This window comes from Aquarana catesbeiana, linkage group LG05, assembly GCF_042186555.1.
Source record: "Aquarana catesbeiana isolate 2022-GZ linkage group LG05, ASM4218655v1, whole genome shotgun sequence".
Lineage (NCBI taxonomy): Eukaryota > Metazoa > Chordata > Amphibia > Anura > Ranidae > Aquarana > Aquarana catesbeiana.
Genome location: NC_133328.1, coordinates 34490614 through 34516080, shown reverse-complemented (window position 1 = coordinate 34516080; position 25467 = coordinate 34490614). Strand labels below are relative to the sequence as shown.

Genomic DNA, 25467 nt, shown 5'->3' with positions numbered 1-25467 from the left:
CACCTAGCAACGCCCCTGGTAGCCGCCCACCAGCAGTACAGTTACTGCAAGTGGTTAGAGCTGAACTCCGGGCTAATATAAAACACACCAATGAATACAACTTTGTAATCATTAATATTTTATTAAATGTATTTTATTAAACACAAGCAATGTAAGAACCCTAATTTTAGCTGGTATCATTATCAGCCTCCTGCAAATCCCTTTACAATAGAGCTCAGACTGGCAGAGGGAGAGGTAACAAAATCAGCTGTGTTTCGGTGTTTATCTGCTAACAAAAAACACGCTGATAGGAGTAGAGAGCAGAGTGACAGAGAGATGAGCTCATCAGTCTGCTGCTCCTCATTTCACTGTCCTCTCACAGGCTGGGACAAGGCATTTTCTACTTAGAAGTCAAGTATCCTGCCATGCTTAGACCCACTAGAAACAAAGCAATATGTGGTGTAAACATATTTGCCTGTAACTGAACTGATTTTATCTCCGCTGTCTTTCAGCAAGATTATAAGCTGAGCTGCCTGACATAAGCTATATTACCAAAACTTTTAGGACACCTGCCTTTAAATGCGCATGAACTTTAATGACATCCCAGTCTTAGCCCGTAGGGTTCAATATTGAGTTGGCCCACCCTTTGCAGCTATAACAGCTTCAACTCTTCTGGGAAGGCTGTCCACAAGGTTTAGGAGTGTGTCTATGGGAATGTTTGACCATTCTTCCAGAAGCACATTTGTGAGGTCAGGCACTGATGTGGATGAGAAGACCTGGCTTGCTGTCTCCACTTTAATTCATCCCAAAGGTGTTCTATCTGTTTTGGTGTGCAGACCCAGCATAAGGTTTTGGTTGTCTGCTTCCTTGGATTTGCGAGAAACCCCAGGATTCGTGAAGGTTGAGAATCACAAACTTTTGGATGAAAAGCTTACAGGTTCACGATCAGGAACAAAGAACAACTTCCAAGGCAGAGCATAGCCTTTTTCCTGGTCAGCAATTAGTCACAATTAGTTTTAGGGCCGCTTAACACCAGAACATGTGCGGTTTTGCACAGTCCCATGAGGTGCCTTTTTTGACAGCTAATTCACACAAAAAGTATGGCAGGTGGCCACAAATGTGTGTGTTTGCTAACAATTAGCAATTAATAACACCCACACTTGTCTAAAGTGGGCAGCACATTCCCATGCAGTGTGGAAATTGCACACGGAAACATGTTTAATGCACTGCAAATGGTGTGAACGGGCCCTAAAGAAATGGCTAACCCAGCCCCCCTTCTTTAAAAGAGTTGTCTTACGTCAGCCATATTGTAGGTGAGTGTTGGAGCTGGTTCTTGTGAAGGGGCATTAGTACATGTCCCCCTTAGCAGTGGTCAGCTTTGCATGCCTTTTGTTTGACAATAGCTTGCATATTAGCCCTACAGGTAGACAAAATTGAATAATAAGATTGGCCCCTTAGACTTCAATGGTGTTCGCCACCAAGTTTGCAAACTTCGAGCAAGATTCGCAAAACTATTCATGAACTGAACCCGGGCACATTCACTCATCTGTAGAACAGGCCCAGGAACTCAGCACAGATCTCACCAATAGAGTCCCCAAGAGATAGAAGACACTATCAGGAATGCTGGTATACAAAATACCCCCAAAAACCTATTTAAAGGCCTCTTGCACACTGGGTGTAAAAAAATGCCATTTTTAAGGGAGCTTCTAAATCCTCCTCTATGTTAGCCTATGTGGCCATGCACGCATAGGCATTTACCTATATAGGTGTATTTTATGTGTGACCCTCGTGGCCACTGCAGACACTTATTTGTGTTTCCCTATTGCGTTGTCTACCAGTCTCATGTAATATTTCTTTGGTCTAGGATGGTCTCCCCAGTCTGCAAAAACTTATATAGCATTTATACAGTCTCTGACAGTCTCCTACAGCATATCCGCAATATCTGACCATCTCTTGTATTATGTCTGCAGTCTCTGACCATCTCTTGTATTATGTCCGCAGTCTCTGACCATCTCTTGTATAATATCAGCTGTATCTGACCTTCTCTTGTATCATGTCCACAGTCTTCAACCATCTCTTGTATCCTGCCCAAAGTCTCTGACCATCTTTTGTATCAATGCCCACAGTCTTTGGCCACCTCTTGTATCTTGTCCACAGTCTCTGACCATCTCTTGTATCATGTCCAAATTCTTTGACCATCTCTTGTATCATGTCCAAAATCTTTTACCATCTCTCGTATCTTGTCAACAGTCTCTGGCGATCTACTGTACCCTGTCCACAGTCTCTGACCATCTCATGCATCATGTCCACAGTCTTTGACCATCTCTTGTATCTTGTCCACAGTCTCTGACCATCTCTTGTATCTTGTCCACAGTCTTTGACCATCTCTTGTATCTTGTCCACAGTCTCTGACCATCTCTTGTATCTTGTCCACAGTCTTTGACCATCTCTTGTATCATGTCCACAATCTTTGACCATCTCTTGTATCTTGTCCCCAGTCTCTCACCATCTCTTTTATCTTGTCCACAGTCTCTGACCATCTCTTGTGTCATGCCCATAGTCTGACTATATCTTGATGTCCAATTAATTTTATGTGCGCCCCTATGATGATGTTGAGGGCTGCACTCGAGCCCCCCCCCCCCACACACACACACACACACACACACATCAAAAGAGTTAATCATCACTGGTTTAGAGGCTGAAAAAAAAACATAACTTGTGCATTCAGGAGAGCAACGTTTGAGCAGACAAAACTCTTGATGCGCTTACATGCCTGTAAACACGTCTAAAAGCATGTTTAGCACTACATTATTATTCTGCCCAATGGAATAAATGAACGCTTGAATGCTTGAGGTGCTTAAAAGCGGATTTAGGTGCTTTTTAAGCTGCTTTTCTCCTGCCAGAGGAAAAGGCGTTTAGTAGAGCTGGGAAAACTCCCAATGTGCATGAGGTTGAATGTAGGGCTGAAACAACTAATCGATTAATCGACAACTAATCGATTATGAAATTAATCGATTACTATTTTCATAATCGATTAATCGGCCAGTAACATAATGGGGTTAAAAAAAGAACTAAAATGAGCTCTTTATAGTACAAATAGAGCAAATAATCTCTACTGTAAATAAATTAAATAAATAAATACATTTAGTTGGTCTACCTGACCGTGGTTTGGTTTCAACAGAACCCCTCATTTTCCACTTCTTGATTAGAGTTTGAACACTGCTGATTGGCATTCTCAATTCCTTGGATATCTTTTTATATCCCTTTCCTGTTTTTTTTACAGTTCAACTACCTTTTCCCGCAGATCCTTTGACAATTCGATTTTGACCCTACTAACAATTAGAAAATCGATCGAACGTTCTTAAAATGACATTTTTTGTCATTTGTCGGGGAAGACATTGTTTGTTTTTTTAAATAAAAAATAGATCTGAGTCTGATGATATTTACCAGATTCACCCTTTAATAGTATATACAGTATATCTCTCCTCTAATAGTATATACAGTATATCTCTCCTCTAATAGTATATACAGAATATCTCTTCTGTCTGTTATTCTCAGAGTGGATTAGATATTTTTCTCCCCAACCATATAGTTGGTTACTTATATTCACCACTGCATAGAGATATTTAAGAATAAATTGCCTTTTTTTAAAACTTTACATATTAACTAAATTATGCACCACACTTTTTTAATGTTATTAACCGATTAATCGATTAATCGAAACAATAATCGGCCAACTAATCGATTATGACAATAATCGTTAGTTGCAGCCCTAGTTGAATGCTGTAAATTCCACTCATACATGCAATAAAACCTTTAGAATAAGCCATTGGGGGACTCAATCTGCCAGCATTTACCCCTGACTCATTATTTGTAGGTACACTTACCAGTCACTGGGGTTTTTATTGGTAAGTTGGATCTAGTCTTCACCCTACACAGTAAAATAATTAATTAGGAAATTGAGAATTGGAGCAACGGAAAATACATAGAGGACAACAGGTGAAAACATTACACACGGTGCTATTTCTTATTATTTGATGCAAATTGACAAAAGTAAATAAATGTTTGGTCTAAAAAATATACAAGCCAAGCGCTTACATAAAACTACTAAAACTTTATTGATTTTTTACACAAATCAATGAAATGTTTATCATTTAAAAACATAAAGGTCGCTAGGTGGTCCCACAAATGTCAATAATCTAATAGTCATACATGGTACCTTATTAAATTATAACGGTTACAAGTCTATTCTTTGTGTTTTGCTAAAATAAATAGTGAAATAGTGGAATTGATTATAAAGTTGGCAGTGCCTCTTCCCAGTACAGGGCCTCTGTGAAGGATTCCCTCCCCGGGTCATTAATTAGTAATCTAATCAAAGTAATGGGAGCAGAAGAACTACTACAACCAGCATATAACATTAATTATAAGTATATAGATGCACAGTATAGACATGATACAAGCTTTATATAAGAAGAGTTTAATAGCTGTCCAACCAGCTTGGAACGGAGCTTCTCACCATCAGGAACAGTGATAAGGCACTGGAAGTCAGAGTTAGCCTATCCACTCTGTGCTTTAGTCCCTCCCTAGTAGTTTCTAATCTGACATGGAACCAGACGTCTAACTACCAGAAGCGACCATTGGATGCCTAACCTGGCTCTAGCCTGTGCTCGTTATTAATTGCTAAGTTCAGACCAGACTGGTGGAGGGATTTACTTTGTATGCAATATGCAATATATATATATATATATATATATATATATATATATATTGTAACATCGGGGGTTGGTTTAGCTTAAAGGTAGAGCTTACCAGTGAGCCGAGTCCACGCCAGATACGCAGTTTTAAGGGCTTGTCGGCCCACTTTTATTAAAGAAAGAAAATGTCCGATAACAGAAGTATTGCCCACACAGGGGTTTCAGCTTTCCACAGCAACAATGTAAGTTCAATCAGAAATACCAAGCCACCTGGCTCTCTTTAGCAGCACTGCTGCTCAAACTTATGCTTCAGCCCTCTCGGCTCTATAACAGATTTCCTGTACACCCAGTACCTCAGCACTCTTTTCCAGCTTCCTTTTCCAGCCCATAGGCTTGAACCCTCTGTCTACTCTGACAGACCTGTGCAGACATGCACACTTCTCCCTTGCTTGCCTGGACTCCTCGGGAGGGTGGAGCCCAGAACTATGGTCAGGTGTCTACAAATAGCCCAACACACACCTGACCAGTCAATCTGCTGGTGGATCTCAAAATCTGGAGAAAGCTGCAAAAGCAGTTTTCTCCAGTCCACATTTATGCTCTGAAGCCTTGCCTCAAGCAAATGTGCATACCCTATGTCCACTTTAACCCCATTTTTATAGCGACAGGGACTCTCACTATTACATATCCCCCCCCTTTGTTTCGATCCGGAGGGAGGAACACCAGCACCCGTCATGGTTGGGACACCTCTGTGCTGGCTGTCAGCCACGTAGGCCCAACCTTTTTTTCGGGTGCGCTTCCAGGTACGTCCCACCCTGGATCTTAACAGGGTCCTACATTTCCCTATACTCAGCCTTCTCCCTCTTCTTTTTGGGTGCCTGGGCTTATTCATCTTTCTAGGGGAAACTCTGCTTTCCCTGATCCTTTCTTTCAACTCACTGACATCAGCTTTAACCTTCACTATAGGTTCTAATATCTTTCTCTGGTTGTCTACGGCAACCACGTCATTCACAGCACCAATCATCAGATCACCAATTTTGAGATTCCAACTTCCGATACCACCAGTGCTTTTTTCAGAGTTTGTTAGGACCTGTCCTGAGGAGGGACCACACACAGGCGAGTGACTATGCTCCATGGAACTATCACCAAGCTCCACCTCACCTGCTGTCCAACGCTCCATGGGCGGCTGTCCTAACAAACACAGACCCAAGCACAAATCATTCCTTACTGCGATAATGCCAACTGGTGTACACATTACATTGCTACAGCAACCTTCAGCACTTTCTCCTACAGTGTCTCCGGGTACCTTAACCTGTACCTCTTGGCCAGTGACAGAAAGTATCTCGACTACTGCCGCGTCCATTCTGGGCCCTTCCTTTTCATGAGGTCTAGCAGGTGAGACAGTGTCTGCGCCCTCTACTGACCACTGCTCAGCCGCACCTCGGACTGCACCAGCAAAGATGTTCTCAGTCACTGCACCAGGCGGAGAGACCTCTGATATCTCCAACAGTTCCCCTGAGCGACCTCCATACCAATCAACAACTGGAAGTACTCTCACCGGGAATCGAGAGATCCTGTGCCAAATGGTTAATAAACATTGGTTCCACCAATTCCACTCTTGGGCAAGGTTTTCCAGCACCGCCTGTATCACCTGGCTCCACCCATTGGTACTACGCAGCACCACCTGGTCCGACCACGATGGAGACACCCAAGTGTACAGTGAGCGTGTTTTTGCCAACTCCAGCATTTCAAGTAAAGTTTCTGTCATTTCAATACATTCCAAGTCTAAATTTGTGACCTCTTTAGGGACCTTTCCCTCCTCCGAGACATGGAGGGGCTCATCCACTGTAGTCTGAGAGGTTGAGACCTTGGAAGAGACCTCCACCTCTTTGGAGGTACTCACCATCACTGCCTGTTGCTCCCCTGGAGCACTGTCAGCCACATGTCTCCTCTTCCCCTCCAACTCAACAATGAGCCTCTGCAGGTCAACAATAGTCACATTGTCACCTTGACACTTGCTATTACTTAGTTGCTGGGTTGTGGACAACCCATCTGCCATGCCTGCGCCCAGAACCGTTCCTTCAGACTGGAGGGCCTCAGTCTTTACAGGGGCTAGTGTACCCATGAGCATCGGCCATTCTGTGACCCCTCCAATGGGCATAGCAGGTGTTCTGTCCACACCGTTGTTACACATCATTGTTTCATAATTCTTTGTCACTTGGCCTAGCGCCGCAAGTGTTTCCTTGCACCAATCATCCCAGTCCCTTGTGGTTCCATCACCAGTGCTCCACAGCGCTGCATCAACTGCTCTAGAAGGCCCCACAGGAACCTGGGATTCACTAGCCAAAACAGCACACTTGTCACTTCTATCTACCTCACATTGTGACAATATTTTTTTACTCATATCAACTTGAGAAATTGCATCCTCAACCAAGGCAATGTGCAATGCCTTATTTTGACCACCTTGCTCTGGTGGCGCTACAAACACATCTAGCTTTGAACTCTCAGCTTTTACAGGCTGAATTAACCCCTTGCCAACTGGGCTACACTTAGGGTTGTCAGGTTGTGCCCACACACACTCACTGTGTGACTCAGTCCAACCTTGTTCCACCAGAGTAGGACCAGAACCATCCTGGACAGACTCTGGCTTCATCACATGGAGACCCCCTGAGACCTCCATGGACAATCCTATGCCTCCGCCTGTCACGTGAGATCTACTCTCATCATTGGTAGTGAACACATTACCAACCTCACTCTCAGATATGACATTACAAGAAATACATGTTTCAATGTCATTACAATCCACATCACTTTTACCCATAGTAACACTTTTGTCAAAACAATCATTAGCCTTTTCATTGCATGTAGACACAACTGCCGTTTTTATGGGTTGTCTATGAGCCACCATAACCTCTGAGTGACTCTTCACAGCGCCTGCTCTCTGTAAAGGGGCACTCTTACCTATTTGGGCAGCTCCATAGCTGACCTGGGAAACTCTCTGCTCCGTCACTGCGAGCTCCTTGGAAGTTTCCCTGGGCAACCCTGCAGCACCTGTAACTAGGGAACGTGGCACCAACACTGTTTTGGTCACCCCTAGCTCAATTTTCCCAGCCATCTGCTGGATTATAGCAGGCACTTGCAGAGTCCCCATGTCCTTTCCAGTCTTTAGCCCTGCAGCTAGTTGGGCTTTACGCTGTGCCACCCCACTGCTCTGGGTAGCACACTGCAGCAAGTCTATGTCCATTTGTACTGCGGATCTCCCCACTGGACATACTCCCACTTCACCGGGTTCAGCATCATAAACTGAAACCGTCTTACCAGTTCCTGCAGCTGGTGTCATAGCCTTCACTTGAGTGCGATGTCTTTCATCTGTGGTGTCTCCACAGGCTGACGCCCCCATGTGGTCACGGAGCAATACTGCAGCCTTTCTAGACCCACTGATGCCCCCTGTAGGCAACACACGATTCCTGTTGCTAGGGATAACAGCAGACTTGCACTCCAAAACTGGTTGGCTATACCTCATGCAGGATGTAGACTGTTGCACCCTCCTTTCTGGGCTGACCACTTTCCCTAAGCGGCCATGACACGAAACTTTGCGTTTCTCTGCATTTCCAAAACCTTGGTCTACTGGTGACACCTCTCCCATCCTGGAGCATTGCTGGTGGCCCATGATACGCTGGAACACTCCTCTAAGAAGAATTTCCTCTTTAAACTTGCAGTAGTCATCCTGTTCCCAATCCATTAAATGGTAAACCGACCGGAACTCTATCCGTAACAAGGGTTGCAGCAATTTTGGCCACCGATCCCTAGGCCATTTTCTCCTTACAGCAACTTTTTCAAATTTTTTCAGGAATTCCCCAACCTCCTCTGTAGGTAGCATGGGTTGCACATAGTCAGAGGCCACAATCTCAGCCCCTTGCACTGCGCCCCACTCTTTGCGATTCCGCTTGAACCATTCATTTACTGCATCGCACATCACTAGGCCTTCTGGACTGGCCCTCCTAGGTGGCGACATCTTCTCAGGCCACGCTGAGCTCACTTCCACCACACTTTTGCGCTTTCCAGCAAAAAAAAAAAAAATGAAGCACTGTTACTTTAAAGCAAGTTGCTTTTCACTTCATGCAAGATTTCCTCACCTGCACAGTGCACACACAGATTGTGCTGTCTCATGCACACAAACACAGTTCATAGCAGGAAAAAAATAAGTTTGACTTTTCATTCACAGGTACACCACCTGCAACACGCAATGCCTTTTGCCTGGCTGCACTTCCACACACAGCCAATAGTTCCTGACTTGAACTCACTGTGGAGCAAGAACCCGGATTCCACCGTCTTCTGCCCGCATCCAACAACCACTTGTAACATCGGGGGTTGGTTTAGCTTAAAGGTAGAGCTTACCAGTGAGCCGAGTCCACGCCAGATACGCAGTTTTAAGGGCTTGTCGGCCCACTTTTATTAAAGAAAGAAAATGTCCGATAACAGAAGTATTGCCCACACAGGGGTTTCAGCTTTCCACAGCAACAATGTAAGTTCAATCAGAAATACCAAGCCACCTGGCTCTCTTTAGCAGCACTGCTGCTCAAACTTATGCTTCAGCCCTCTCGGCTCTATAACAGATTTCCTGTACACCCAGTACCTCAGCACTCTTTTCCAGCTTCCTTTTCCAGCCCATAGGCTTGAACCCTCTGTCTACTCTGACAGACCTGTGCAGACATGCACACTTCTCCCTTGCTTGCCTGGACTCCTCGGGAGGGTGGAGCCCAGAACTATGGTCAGGTGTCTACAAATAGCCCAACACACACCTGACCAGTCAATCTGCTGGTGGATCTCAAAACCTGGAGAAAGCTGCAAAAGCAGTTTTCTCCAGTCCACATTTATGCTCTGAAGCCTTGCCTCAAGCAAATGTGCATACCCTATGTCCACTTTAACCCCATTTTTATAGCGACAGGGACTCTCACTATTACAATATATATATATATATATTATTAAGACATAAAGCATGAACTATAATCAAATAAACAAAACAAAGTGACAAAGTCCATGTGAAAAAATCAAACAATGTGATCCAGCAAACAAGTCCGTGACAGTTTGAAAACATATATACCATACAAAGTAAATCCCTCCACCAGTATTCGCAAGTGGCCAGTGTTGAAAAAATCTTCAGTGATGACACCTGTGTATCTGCAAGCCTCTCACCTTACTACCGTAAGGTATACAGCATGAGATAATCACAGGTGGTAGTATTCAGTAATTCCCTCTTTGTTAGATAACTTAGTCCTTCTTGAATGGTCTCAATATGCGGGGTTTAAACATAAAAAAGAAAAAAGCTCATAGCGTGATTCCATAAAAAGAAAGGCAGGTGGATGTGGCAGACATAAGTAATTACACTCACTTTTAAATGAGAACATAGACAACAATCCACGAGCGCCAAGCTTGTATGCTTCCATGCAATCCTGGTAGCACCTCTTATCTTACGTGTCCCGGTATATAGGGATTAAACATAGGAAAGGGAGATGCCCATAGCGTGATCCCGCTTTAAAAAGAGTTTATCATGTAGTAACAAAGTAGAGAAACTCACGTTTTTGTAAATACAAGACTGCAGTAAATACAAGACTGCAACAAACCACGAGTGCCGCGCTTGTATCCTTCCGTCAGATGTTGATAGTACCCATTGCTTCAATCTCGACACGTGTTGTCACATCGCGTGACTTCATAATTTTCCCTGATGAAGTCACGTGATGTGACGACACGCATTGTTTGTTGCTGTCTTGTATTTACAAAAATGTGAGTTTGTCTACTTTGTTACTACATAATAAACTGTTTTTAAAATGGGATCACGCTATGAGCATCTCCCTTTCCTATGTTTAAACACTATATACCGGGACACGTAAGATAAGACGTGCTACAAGGATTGCATGGAAGCATATGAGCTTGGCACTCATGGATTGTTGTCTATGCTCTCATTTAAAAAGTGAGTGTAATTACTTTTGTCTGCCACATCCACCTCCCTTTCTTTTTATGGAATCACGCTATTAGTTTTTTCTTTTTTATGCTTAAACCCCGCATATTGAGACCATTCAAGAAGGACTAAGTTATCTAACAAAGAGGGAATTACTGAATACTACCACCTGTGATTATCTCATGCTGTATACCTTACGGCAGTAAGGAGAGAGGCTTGCAGATACACAGGTGTCATCACTGAAGATATTTTCAGCACTGGCCACTTGCCAATACTGGTGGAGGGATTTATTTTGTATGGTATATATGTTTTCAAACTGTCACGGACTTGTTTGCTGGATCACATCGTTTGATTTTACACTTTTGTTTGATTTTTTCACATGGACTTTGTCACTTTGTTTTGTTTATTTGATTATAGTTCATGCTTTATGTCTTAATATTATTAGTACACCTCCTTTTTGGTAAATATTGCACCTTGGTGCATCCTTTGCATTTTACACAGCGCAACATCATTATTTACACATTCCCCTTTTTTTCTGTTAAGGATCAGCTAACCAGGTGTTTGCTGCAGTGTCCCCTAGGTTCTTTCTTAGACAGCGCGGGAGTCATCTATTTACAATTTGCTGAGTTGGTGCTGTTGTCTTGGCTCAGCAGATTATCACTGCCCTCTCAAAAATAACTTCTCTTATTGGTTCAAGTAAAATATCTCAGAATCTATTCATACTGAGTTGTTTGATTATTATCACACAGTGCACAAGGATGTCTGAACCCAGAGTGTCAGATGGGTTGGAAGGTTCACTTGGTCATGGCCGTGCAGATGAGCAGGTAATTCTCAGCAGTCCTCTAGGGGGCTGTGCTATACTAGATTTCACCCCCCCCCCCCCTCTCTTATTTGCATGCTAATAACATTTTAAAGTAAAAACTTTCCAATTGAATTAAATACTTTATTTACTCTTGCACTGCTAAAACCATTTTTGCATATTTTTTTACAAACATGTTAACGTGCACATTTAAGGCCTAAAGATTGGTTAACCCCCCCCAAACATGATACATTTTCTTACAGCAGTGATAACTAGCAGTCTCCAGTCTATGACTGTCTCCTAAAACATATCCCCAGTCTCCAACAACTCATATAGCATGTTCACAATCTCATAAGTCTCCTGCAGCATGTCCTCAGTATCTGACCATCTTTTGTATCATGTCCGCAATCTCATCATCTCCTTTATCATGTCTACAGTCTCTGACCATCTCTTGTATCACGTCCACAGTATCTAATCATCACCTGTATCATGTCTACAGTCTCTGACCATCTCTTGTATCATGTCAGCAGTCTCATAGTTGCCAACATTGCAAAAAAAAATTTGTGGGACACTTTTTTGGCTGTAGGCGGAGTTGTATAATTAGGGGGCGGGGCATGCATTTGTAGGCGTGGCATAGCAACAAAAAAGAAAACTTAGCTCGACGCAGCGAAAAATGGGTGTGGTTTATGTGAAATAGTGGGCGTGGCTTAAATGGGCGTGGCTCAAATGGGGTGTGGTTAGAGTCTGAGATGAATGAGGGATGGAGAGGGGAAGGGGGAGAGAGGAATGGAGGGACAGCAGGCCCAGATCCTACACAACAATAGAAATATGTGTATTCTAGAAAGTTTAACAATCAGCAGATAAAGATACTCCAAACACCTGGTGTTAGCGCTTCAATCATCCCGGCACCATGATTGTTATGGTGTCAGGATGATTGAAGTGCATTTTTTCCATTTATTACATTGTAATATAAAATTAAATCATTCAACTCACCATAATGCCAAATCAGTGGGATCCCTGAGCGTGTCACTAGCCACGTCACCTGCCACCAGCAGAGTCCTTCCTTGCATCAGGTGCCCCCAGCAAAGTCTGTCCTTGCATCAGGTGTCCCCAGCAGAGTCCGTCCTTGTATCAGGTGCCCCCAGCAGAGTCTCTCCTTGCATCAGGTACCCCCGGCAGGGTCCCTCTTTACATCAGGTGCCCCCGGCAGAGTCCCTCCTTGCATCAGGTGCCCCCAGGCAGGTTCCCTCCTTGCATCAGGTGCCCCCGGCAGAGTCGCTCCTTGCATCAGGTGCCCCCGGCAGAGTCGCTCCTTGCGTCAGGTGCCCCCAGCAGAGTCCCTCCTTGCATCAGGTGCCCCCAGCAGAGTCTCTCCTTGCTTTAGGTGCCCCCAGCAGAGTCTCTCCTTGCCTCAGGTGCCCCCAGCAGAGTCCCTCCTTGCATCAGGTGCCCCCAGCAGAGTCCCTCCTTGCATCAGGTGCCCCCAGCAGAGTCCCTCCTTGCATCAGGTGCCCCCAGCAGAGTCCCTCCTTGCATCAGGTGCCCCCAGCAGAGTCCCTCCTTGCACCAGGTGCCCCCAGCAGAGTCCCTCCTTGCATCAGGTGCCCCAGCAGAGTTCCTCCTTGCATCAGGTGCCCCCAGCAGAGTCCCTCCTTGCATCAGGTGCCCCCAGCAGAGTCAGTCTTTACACCAGTGTTCCCAGCCTCAGTCCTTAAATCAGTGTCCCAGGCAAAGCCATAGTTACCCCCCCTGTACATAGTTACCCCCTCCCCCTGTACATAGTTTCCCCTCTTCCCCTAGTTACTCCCTGTGCATAGTTACCCCCCCCCTGTGCATAGTTACCCCCCCCTGTGCATAGTATCCTCCCTGTACATAGTTCCCCCCACTGTACATAGTAACCCCTCCTGTACATAGTTAACCCCCCCTCCTGTAAATAGTTAACCCCCACTCCTGTATATAGTTAACCTTCCCCTCTCCTGCACATAGTTAACCCTCCCCCCTCCTGTATATAGTTAACCCCCCTCCTGTATATAGTTAACCCTCCCCTTCCTGTATATAGCTAACCCTTTCCTCCTCCTGTATATAGTTAACCCCCCTCCTCCTGTATATAGTTAACCCCCCTCCTCCTGTATATAGCTACCCCACCTCCTCCTGTATATAGCTCCATAGTATACCTCCATCAGTGCCAGTGCAGACCCTCCCCTCCCATAACGCCCCCCAGCACACATCCAGGAACTCCAGGAGCGTCCGGTGTTCTGGCAAAAAGTGTCCCTCCATCGGATAGTGTCCACTCCGTACTGCGATAGACACCAGCATTGTGTGTTCAGTGGAGAGGGGAGGGGCCGATCCGTGCAGCTAAAGAAGCTGATTCATTGGCTGCACGGATCGAGCCCCCTTCCTCTCTCCACTGAACACAAGGGAGAAGATCTAGTGGTGGCGCCGGCGGCCATTTTGCTGGAGCCAGCTGCTCAGAAAATTAACAAACATTCCCGATTTTCCCGAAATTCACGATTCGGGACAGCCTCCAATCGGGACAAGCGTCCCAAAATTGAGATTGTCCCTGGAAAATCGGGACTGTTGGCAACTATGCAATCTCTGGCCATCTCTTGTATCATGTCTGCAGTCTCTGACCATCTCCTGTATCATGTCTGCAGTCTCTAATCATCTCCTGTATCATGTCTACAGTCTCTGACCATCTCTTGTATCATGTCTGCAGCGATGCCCCTAACAGGGACACCTTATAGTTGGGAGTTATGCAATACAGCCTATTCAACACCAAAGCAGAGGAGCCCAGATATTCTTTGTAAGGGCTCTTGCAAACAGGCATTTTGTTTTTACACAGAATCTTGCTGGCAGCAAGATCCTACTTAAAATATTGTCCATATGCTCTAATGCAGGGGTGTCCAAACTTTTTTCAAAGAGGGTCAGATTTAATGAAGTGAACATGCCTGAGGGCCGACCATTTTGCCTGACATTCATTGAACCATTAAAATTCTAAATGTGTTCGTCCGAGCACTAATACACTGCCCAACAAGAATTTTCTTGTCTTTGTGGCTGTGTGTGGTAAAGAGATGAGCTTGGGAATTTTATTTGGATATACCATATTTATCGGAGTATAACATGCACCTTCACTTTAAGAGGGAAGTTTCAGGAAAAAAAACTTAAATTTTAAATAAAGAACTGTGAAGCAAAATAAGGGTCAGTGCCCATCTGCAGCCCCACCACTGCCATGAATGCAGCCCCACTGTTGCCATGGATGCAGCTCCACCGCTGCCATGAATGCAGCCCCACCGTTGCCATGGATGCAGCTCCACCGCTGTCATGGATACAGCCCCACCACTGCCATGGATGCAGCCCCAACATTGCCATGAATGCAGCCTTACCATTGCCATGAATGCAGCACCCCTATTGCAGCACCCCCATTGCCATGGATGCAGCCTTACCATTGCCATGAATGCAGCACCCCCATTGCCATAAAGTCAGACTCATCATTGCCAGCAGTGCAGTCTTATCCATGCCCATCTGCAGCCTTGGAGAGGAGAGGGAGGTGGCGGGACGAGTGCCGTACACACAGAAGTATTTCCTGTTTACGAGGCGACCTCTTTAATACAAAGTCCTGCTTCCTATGATGGACAGAACAGTCGTCCAATGGCAGCGCAGGAGATGGGACTTCCTATTACAGAGGCCGCCTTGTAAACAGGAAACACTCTTGTGTGTACGACACTCGTCCCGCCCCCTCCCTGTCCCCTCCAAGGTAGCCAGCATATATATCTGTTGTGGCCCCCGGAGCTCGGGGATTTGTTGGGGGCCACAAAAGATATACATGTCCAAAATACCAGGCAGGCCGTTCGAAACCAGAACACAGGCCACAATTGGCCCACGGGCTGGACTTTGAACATGCCTGCTCTAATGTTTTTGCTAAGGTTTCAAGAATACGACATCAATGGACCCTATTGGCTGCTTCTCTGGGCCAACATGTAAATATTAACAATGTGTATGTAATGGCATGTGTCTACACATTGGTTACGTTAAATAAAGACACCAGCCCATCCAGTTCAACGTACATGGGTGTTTGTACATGTGTGTTCCTGTCGATAATCATTATGTACCCATATCCCTGAATATTGTGTTCACTAAGATGCATGTCCAAGAGTTTTTTTTTTAAACTATCACTATTTCCTGCTGACACCACCAATTGTAGAAGAGAGTTCCACATCCTTGCCGCCCAGACACGGAAAAAACCCTTGCGCAGCTTATGGTTAAACCGCTTCTCCTCTAGTTTAATTGAATGTCTTTCTACACCCCCTGAGACTGAATAGTTTTCTTCCTACACTGGTATCACCATTGAGGTATTTGTATATCGCTATCATATCACCTCTCAAGCGTCTCCTCTCCAGGGAGAATAAGTTTAATGTTTGTAATTGTTCCTCGTAAGTGAGGTCCTCCAGTTCCAGTATTATTTTCTTTGCCCTTACCCTTGGTGATATTTATACACTATATTACCAAAAGTCTTGGGATGCCTGCCTTTACACACGTATGAACTTTAATGGCATCTCAGTCTTAGTCCGTATGGTTCAATATTGAGTTAGTCCACTCTTTGCAGCTATAACAGCTTCAACTCTTTTGGGAAGGCTGTCCACAAGGTTTAGGAGTGTGTCTATGGGAATGTTTGACCATTCTTCTAGAAGCATTTGTGAGGTCAGGCACTGATGTGGATGAGAAGGCCTGGCTAACAGTCTCTGCTCTAATTCATCCCTAAGGTGTTCTATCAGGTTGAGTTGAAGACTCTGTGCAGGCCAGTCAAGTTCTTTCATCCCAACCCCACTCATCCATGTCTTTTTGGACCTTGCTTTGTGCACTGGTCCAAATCATTTGGCTGAGGGGGGATTATGATGTGGGGTTGTTTTTCAGGGGTTGGGTTTGGCCCCTTAGTTCCAGTGAAGGGAACTCTTAAGGCATCAGCATACCAAGACATTTTGGACAATTTCATGCTCTCAACTTTGTGGGAACATTTTGGGGATGGCCCCTTCCTGCTCCAACATGATTGCACACAGTGCATAAAGCAAGGTACATAAAAACACGGATGAGTGAGTTTGGGGTGGAGAAACTTGACCGGCCTGCACAGAGTCCTGACCTAAACCCGATAGAACACCGTTGGGATGAACTAGAACTGAGCCTTCTCGTCCACATCAGTGTCTGACCTCACAAATGCGCTTCTGGAAGAATGGTCAAACATTCCCATAGACACACTCCCAAATCTTGTGGACAGCCTTCCCAGCAGAGTTGAAACTGTTATAGCTGCAAAGAGTGGGCCAACTCATTATTGCAAAAAGAAGGGGGAGTGGTGCGCTTATTCAATATAGTGTGCCATTAACATAAAAACCAAAAATATACTATACTAAAATAAAGTGCAAAAAAAAAGTCCAAGTAAAGCCCAATGGTAGGAATCAGTTTATATAGAGATGGATATCTCATAAATGGTAGCTTGATATAAGGAAAACAAAGCATCAATCCAACATCGATTGTAAACTTTATAGATTGGTCGCTCACCTCCAACAATGACCAAAAGGTCAAACAAGGCTCATCAGACTGTGAATGGGAGATACTGCTGGTGGATCTGTGGAGACATTGAGGTCCCAAGCGAAGACGAAATGCTGCATGGAATCTTAGCACCAATACATCCTGCGCTCACCACTGGGAAGTTCCATATCAAGACAAAAGCTCGCTCCAGATCACAAATACTACTTGTGTAGATGGAAAAAAAAAAGCCAATCCAACCAGGGATAATGGCGGCAGGACCTCAAATGCAAAACATCATGTGTGAAATGACCTCAGGCGTTGTATAGTAATAAACCTCTACAGCTGTTTCGCGCGCTCAAACACGCATCATCAGGAGTATCAAAAGTATTGCATAACTCCCAACTCAATATTGAACCCTACGGACTAATGCTGTGTACACACGATCGGAATCCCGTCGGAAAAGCCGCCATATCTTTTTCCGACGGGATTCCGCTCAAGCTTGCCTTGCATACACACAGTCACGCAAAAGTTCGCTGAACTGACGACCGTCAAGAACGCGGTGACGTACAACACTATGACGAGCCGAGAAAATGAAGTTCAATGCTTCCAAGCATGCGTCAAATTGTTTCCGAGCATGCGTAGGAATTTTGCGCGTCGGAATTGCCACGGACGATCGCATTTTCGGATAGGAACTTTTCCCAACTGAAAACTTGAGAACATGCTCTTAATCCTTTGCTGGCTGGAATTCGACCAGCAAAAGTCCGATGGAGCATACACGCGGTCGCATTTTCCGACGAAAAACCCTCATCGGTCTTTTGCGGGCCGAAATTCAGATCGTGTGTACGCGGCATTAGACTGGGATGCAACTAAAGTTTATGTAAAGACAGGTGTCCCAATACTTCTGGTAATATTGGGGGTTATTTACGAAAGGCAAATCCACTTTGCACTACAAGTACAAAGTGCACTTGAAATTGCACTGAAAGTGCACTTGGAAGTGCAGTCGCTGCAGATCTGAGGGGTAGATCTGAAATGAGGGGAAGCTCTGCTGATTTTATCATCCAATCATGTACAAGCTAAAATGCTGTTTTTTTTTCCTTGCATGTCCCCCTCGGATCTACAGCGACTGCACTTCCAAGTGCACTTTCAGTGCAATTTCAAGTGCACTTTGCACTTGGGGTTATTTATTGAAGGCAAATCCAAGTGAAAACTACAAATGCAAAGTGCACTTGAAATTGCACTGAAAGTGCACTTGGAAGTGCAGTCGCTGTAGATCCGAGGGGGACATGCAAGGAAAAAAAAACAGCATTTTAGCTTGTACATGACTGGATGATAAAATCAGCAGAGCTTCCCCTCATTTCAGATCTACCCCTCAGATCTGCAGCGACTGCACTTCCAAGTGCACTTTCAGTGCAATTTCAAGTGCACTTTGCACTTGTAGTTTGCACTTGGGTTTGCCTTCAGTAAATAACCCCCATAGTGTGTGTCATCCCCGAGCAGTGGCCAATATGGTCCATGTATGCTGTGTACTGGATGCATGCACATGCATATTTGTACAGCCAATAATATGATCATGAACACCAATTTTTATATTTTTTTGATTACATAGCTAAACACTACCAGTGTACATGAGCCTATAGCATACAATACTGCTGCATTCAGATCCATATGAATGTGGAATATATGTGCATGAGCCCTAAGGGGGCCTTACAACCTCTAATGAGCCACTGGCCCAGAAAAGGACATTGGCTGATACCAGTTCAGTGACTCACAAAGTGGCCCCTTATGGGAACCGGTTGGACAAGCCAGTGATTGACATTAACAACATAATAGCCTTACCGGGGATGGATGCTCTTTGTCTTCAGGCACGCTCTTTCACAGGAATATTTACTATTGAAGTTATTGGCATTTCCACTGCAGCCCCCGTAGAGGAAGAGCGCACATCTGTCCTCTGCGCTGTTGTAGTAGTATCGTAAAACCGCGGTTTCACATGAACCAACATCCTTGGGTAGTTGACAAGAGTCACTAGCATCTGAAATGGGATGTTATTCATTATTAACATTCATGCACCAATACATTCAGACAGGAGTATATCCCTTAAGGAGAATTAAACTGTATCTGAGCACCATAAACTGAAAATGCTATTTAATTCATTTTTAATTTTCAAAGCCAACTTCTCCATTCATCAATGTCTCCATGCTTTATTTTTGTTGAGAAATCACTTATAGACATGTGCAGTCCGTTTCGTTCCAAATTGAAGTTCAGACAAATTTTTTGTTATTCGGAAAATTCGGACGTATCGGAATTTCTGAATTACAATAGAAACTAATTTAATTGAATCCGAAGTAACGAAACAACATTTCGGACTAAATTCAATTGCAGAATTAAATTTCAAATAGTTTTCGAATCAAATTTAAATTTTTTTCGAATCAATTTTTTTTCGTTTTCAAATCGAATTCGAATTTCCAAAGGGAATAATAGAAAATAGAAAATAAAGGAATAGAATAGAAAATAATATAATAGACTAGAACAGAATTGAATAGAAAATAAAAGAACACATGCTAATAGAGTAAAACAGAAATAATACAAAAAAAAAAAAAAAAAGAAGAAGAATAGAGTAAAACAGACTAAAATAGAATAGAAAAAAAAAAGACCAGAATAACCACTTAAGGACCGCCTAACGCCGATTTACGTCGGCAAAGCGGCACGGGCAGGCAAAATCACGTACATGTACGTGATTTGCCTTCCGCGGGTGGGGGGTCCGATCGGACCCCCCCCCGCCGCCCGAGGCGGTCCCGTTCTGTTCCCCGGCGATCCGAGATGAGGGGGAGGCCATCCGTTCGTGGCCCCCCCCTCGCGATCGCCGCCGGCCAATGGGAACATTCCTTTGCTGCTGTATGCTAAACAGCAGCAAAGGAAATGATGTCATCTCCCCTCAGCTCGGTATTCCGTTCCAGCGCCGAGGGGAGAAGACATCAATGTAAGTGCACAACACACTACACACACAGTAGAACATGCCAGGCATACAAAACACCCCGATCCCCCCCCCGATCGCCCCCCGATCACCCCCCAATCACCCCCCCCCCCTGTCACAAACTGACACCAGCAGGTTTTTTTTTTTTTTTTTTTTTCTGATTACTGCATAGTGTCAGTTTGTGACAGTTACAGTGTTGGGACAGTTAGTATTACCCCCCTTTAGGTCTAGGGTACCCCCCTAACCCCCCCTAATAAAGTTTTAACCCCTTGATCACCCTCCGTCACCAGTGTCGCTAAGCGATCATTTTTCTGATCGCTGTATTAGAGTCACTGGTGACGCTAGTTAGGGACGTAAATATTTAGGTTCGCCGTCAGCGTTTTATAGTGTCAGGGACCCCCATATACTATCTAATAAATGTTTTAACCCCTTGATTGCCCCCTAGTTAACCCTTTCACCACTGATCACCGTATAAACGTTACGGTTGACGCTGGTTAGTTCGTTTATTTTTTATAGTGTCAGGGCACCCGCCGTTTATTACCGAATAAAGGTTTAGCCCCCTGATCGCCCGGCGGTGATATGCGTCGCCCCAGGCAGCGTCAGATTAGCGCCAGTACCGCTAACACCCACGCACGCAGCATACGCCTCCCTTAGTGGTATAGTATCTGATCGGATCAATATCTGATCCGATCAGATCTATACTAGCGTCCCCAGCAGTTTAGGGTTCCCAAAAACGCAGTGTTAGCGGGATCAGCCCAGATACCCGCTAGCACCTGCGTTTTGCCCCTCCGCCCGGCCCACCCAAGTGCAGTATCGATCGATCGCTGTCACTTACAAAACACTAAACGCATAACTGCAGCGTTCGCAGAGTCAGGCCTGATCCCTGCGATCGCTAACAGTTTTTTTGGTAGCATTTTGGTGAACTGGCAAGCAAGCACCAGGCAGCGTCAGGTTAGCGCCAGTAGCGCTAACACCCACGCACGCACCGTACACCTCCCTTAGTGGTATAGTATCTGATCGGATCAATATCTGATCCGATCAGATCTATACTAGCGTCCCCAGCAGTTTAGGGTTCCCAAAAACGCAGTGTTAGCGGGATCAGCCCAGATACCTGCTAGCACCTGCGTTTTGCCCCTCCGCCCGGCCCGGCCCACCCAAGTGCAGTATCGATCGATCACTGTCCCTTACAAAACACTAAACGCATAACTGCAGCGTTCGCAGAGTCAGGCCTGATCCCTGCGATCGCTAACAGTTTTTTTGGTAGCGTTTTGGTGAACTGGCAAGCACCAGCCCCAGGCAGCGTCAGATTAGCGCCAGTACCGCTAACACCCACGCACGCAGCATACACCTCCCTTAGTGGTATAGTATCTGAACGGATCAATATCTGATCCGATCAGATCTATACTAGCGTCCCCAGCAGTTTAGGGTTCCCAAAAACGCAGTGTTAGCGGGATCAGCCCAGATACCTGCTAGCACCTGTGTTTTGCCCCTCCGCCCGGCCCAGCCCAGCCCACCCAAGTGCAGTATCGATCGATCACTGACACTTACAAAACACTAAACACATAACTGCAGCGTTCGCAGAGTCAGGCCTTGATCCCTGCGATCGCTAACAGTTTTTTTGGTAGCGTTTTGGTGAACTGGCAAGCACCAGCGGCCTAGTACACCCCGGTCGTAGTCAAACCAGCACTGCAGCAACACTTGGTGACGTGGCGAGTCCCATAAGTGCAGTTCAAGCTGGTGAGGTGGCAAGCACAAGTAGTGTCCCGCTGCCACCAAGAAGACAAACACAGGCCCGTCGTGCCCATAATGCCCTTCCTGCTGCATTCGCCAATCCTAATTGGGAACCCACCACTTCTGCAGCGCCCGTACTTCCCCCATTCACATCCCCAACCAAATGCAGTCGGCTGCATGAGAGGCATTTTCTTTATGTCCTCCCGAGTACCCCTACCCAACGAACCCCCCCAAAAAAGATGTTGTGTCTGCAGCAAGCGCGGATATAGGCGTGACACCCGCTATTATTGTCCCTCCTGTCCTGACAATCCTGGTCTTTGCATTGGTGAATGTTTTGAACGCTACCATACACTAGTTGAGTATTAGCGTAGGGTACAGCATTGCACAGACTAGGCACACTTTCACAGGGTCTCCCAAGATGCCATCGCATTTTGAGAGACCCGAACCTGGAACCGGTTACAGTTATAAAAGTTAGTTACAAAAAAAGTGTCAAAAAAAAAATATATATATAAAATAAAAAAAAATAGTTGTCGTTTTATTGTTCTCTCTCTCTCTATTCTCTCTCTATTGTTCTGCTCTTTTTTACTGTATTCTATTCTGCAATGTTTTATTGTTATTATGTTTTATCATGTTTGCTTTTTCAGGTATGCAATTTTTTATACTTTACCGTTTACTGTGCTTTATTGTTAACCATTTTTTTGTCTTCAGGTACGCCATTCACGACTTTGAGTGGTTATACCAGAATGATGCCTGCAGGTTTAGGTATCATCTTGGTATCATTCTTTTCAGCCAGCGGTCGGCTTTCATGTAAAAGCAATCCTAGCGGCTAATTAGCCTCTAGACTGCTTTTACAAGCCGTGGGAGGGAATGCCCCCCCCCCCCACCGTCTTCCGTGTTTTTCTCTGGCTCTCCTGTCTCAACAGGGAACCTGAGAATGCAGCCGGTGATTCAGCCAGCTGACCATAGAGCTGATCAGAGACCAGAGTGGCTCCAAACATCTCTATGGCCTAAGAAACCGGAAGCTACGAGCATTTTATGACTTAGATTTCGCCGGATGTAAATAGCGCCATTGGGAAATTGGGGAAGCATTTTATCACACCGATCTTGGTGTGGTCAGATGCTTTGAGGGCAGACGAGAGATCTAGGGTCTAATAGACCCCAATTTTTTCAAAAAAGAGTACCTGTCACTACCTATTGCTATCATAGGGGATATTTACATTCCCCGAGATAACAATAAAAATGATTAAAAAAAAAAAAATATGAAAGGAACAGTTTAAAAATAAGATAAAAAAGCAGAAAAATAATAAAGAAAAAAAAAAAAAAAAAAAAAAAAGCACCCCTGTCGCCCCCTGCTCTCGCGCTAAGGCGAACGCAATCGGCGGTCTGTCGTCAAACGTAAACAGCAATTGCACCATGCATGTGAGGTATCACCGCGAAGGTCAGATCGAGGGCAGTAATTTTTGCAGTAGACCTCCTCTGTAGATCTAAAGTGGTAACCTGTAAAGGCTTTTAAAGGCTTTTAAAAATGTATTTATTTTGTTGCCACTGCACGTTTGTGCGCAATTTTAAAGCATGTCATGTTTGGTATCCATGTACTCGGCCTAAGATCATCTTTTTTATTTCATCAAACATTTGGGCAATATAGTGTGTTTTAGTGCATTAAAATTTAAAAAAGTGTGTTTTTTCCCCAAAAAATGCGTTTGAAAAATCGCTGCGCAAATACTGTGTGAAAAAAAAAAATGAAACACCCACCATTTTAATCTGTAGGGCATTTGCTTTAAAAAAATATATAATGTTTGGGGGTTCAAAGTAATTTTTTTGCAAAAAAAAAATAACTTTTTCATGTAAACAATAAGTGTCAGAAAGGGCTTTGTCTTCAAGTGGTTAGAAGAGTGGGTGATGTGAGACATAAGCTTCTAAATGTTGTGCATAAAATGCCAGGACAGTTCAAAACCCCCCCCAAATGACCCAATTTTGGAAAGTAGACACCCCAAGCTATTTGCTGAGAGGCATGTCGAGTCCATGGAATATTTTATATTGTGACACAAGTTGCGGGAAAGAGACACATTTTTTTTTTTTTGCACAAAGTTGTCACTAAATGTTATATTGCTCAAACATGCCATGGGAATATGTGAAATTACACCCCAAAATACATTCTGCTGCTTCTCCTGAGTACGGGGATACCACATGTGTGAGACTTTTTGGGAGCCTAGCCACGTACGGGACCCCGAAAACCAAGCACCGCCTTCAGGCTTTCTAAGGGCGTGAATTTTTGATTTCACTCTTCACTGCCTATCACAGTTTCGGAGGCCATGGAAAGCCCAGGTGGCACAAACCCCCCCCAAATGACCCCATTTTGGAAAGTAGACACCCCAAGCTATTTGCTGAGAGGTATAGTGAGTATTTTGCAGACCTCACTTTTTGTCACAAAGTTTTGAAAATTGAAAAAAGAAAAAAAAAAAATGTTTTTTCTTGTCTTTCTTCATTTTCAAAAACAAATGAGAGCTGCAAAATACTCACCATGCCTCTCAGCAAATAGCTTGGGGTGTCTACTTTCCAAAATGGGGTCATTTGGGGGGGTTTTGTGCCACCTGGGCATTCCATGGCCTCCGAAACTGTGATAGGCAGTGAAGAGTGAAATCAAAAATTTTCACCCTTAGAAATCCTGAAGGCGGTGATTGGTTTTCGGGGTCCCGTACGCGACTAGGCTCCCAAAAAGTCCCACACATGTGGTATCCCCATACTCAGGAGAAGCAGCTAAATGTATTTTGGGGTGCAATTCCACATATGCCCATGGCCTGTGTGAGCAATATATCATTTAGTGACAACTTTATGCAAAAAAAAAAAAAAAAAAGTGTCACTTTCCCACAACTTGTGTCAAAATATAAAATATTCCATGGACTCAATATGCCTCTCAGCAAATAGCTTGGGGTGTCTACTTTCCAAAATGGGGTCATTTTGGGGGGTTTTGTGCCACCTGGGCATTCCATGGCCTCCGAAACTGTGATAGGTAGTGAGGAGTAAAATCAAAAATTTACACCCTTAGAAATCCTGAAGGTGGTGATTGGTTTTCGGGGCCCCGTACGCGGCTAGGCTCCCAAAAAGTCCCACACATGTGGTATCCCCATACTCAGGAGAAGCAGCTGAATGTATTTTGGGGTGCAATTCCACATAGGCCCATGGCCTGTGTGAGCAATATATCATTTAGTGACAACTTTTTGTAAATATTTTTTTTTTTTTTTTTTTTTGTCATTATTCAATCACTTGGGACAAAAAAAATAAATATTCAATGGGTTCAACATGCCTCTCAGCAATTTCCTTGGGGTGTCTACTTTCCAAAATGGGGTCACTTGGGGGGGTTTTGTACTGCCCTGCCATTTTAGCACCTCAAGAAATGACATAGGCAGTCATAAACTAAAAGCTGTGTAAATTACAGAAAATGTACCCTAGTTTGTAGACGCTATAACTTTTGCGTAAACCAATAAATATACGCTTATTGACATTTTTTTTACCAAAGACATGTGGCCGAATACATTTTGGCCTAAATGTATGACTAAAATTTAGTTTATTGGATTTTTTTTATAACAAAAAGTAGAAAATATCATTTTTTTCAAAATTTTCGGTCTTTTTCCGTTTATAGCGCAAAAAATAAAAACCGCAGAGGTGATCAAATACCATCAAAAGAAAGCTCTATTTGTGGGAAGAAAAGGACGCAAATTTTGTTTGGGTACAGCATTGCATGACCGTGCAATTAGCAGTTAAAGCGACGCAGTGCCAAATTGGAAAAAGACCTCTGGTCCTTAGGCAGCATAATGGT

At 44.4% G+C, this 25467-nt stretch overlaps 1 protein-coding gene across 1 annotated transcript in view; it reads right to left on the bottom strand.

Annotated features, from left to right (window-relative positions):
- LOC141144175 (kunitz-type serine protease inhibitor bitisilin-3-like) overlaps positions 1-25467 on the bottom strand; it is a 45623-nt gene that overhangs the window by 6251 nt on the left and 13905 nt on the right. Inside the window, exons 2-3 of the mRNA XM_073629598.1 lie at positions 18785-18977; positions 3867-3910 (exon numbers count right to left, since the gene is read on the bottom strand). Of these exons, the coding sequence (XP_073485699.1) occupies positions 3867-3910; positions 18785-18977 (237 nt within the window). The remainder of the gene's footprint in view (positions 1-3866; positions 3911-18784; positions 18978-25467) is intronic.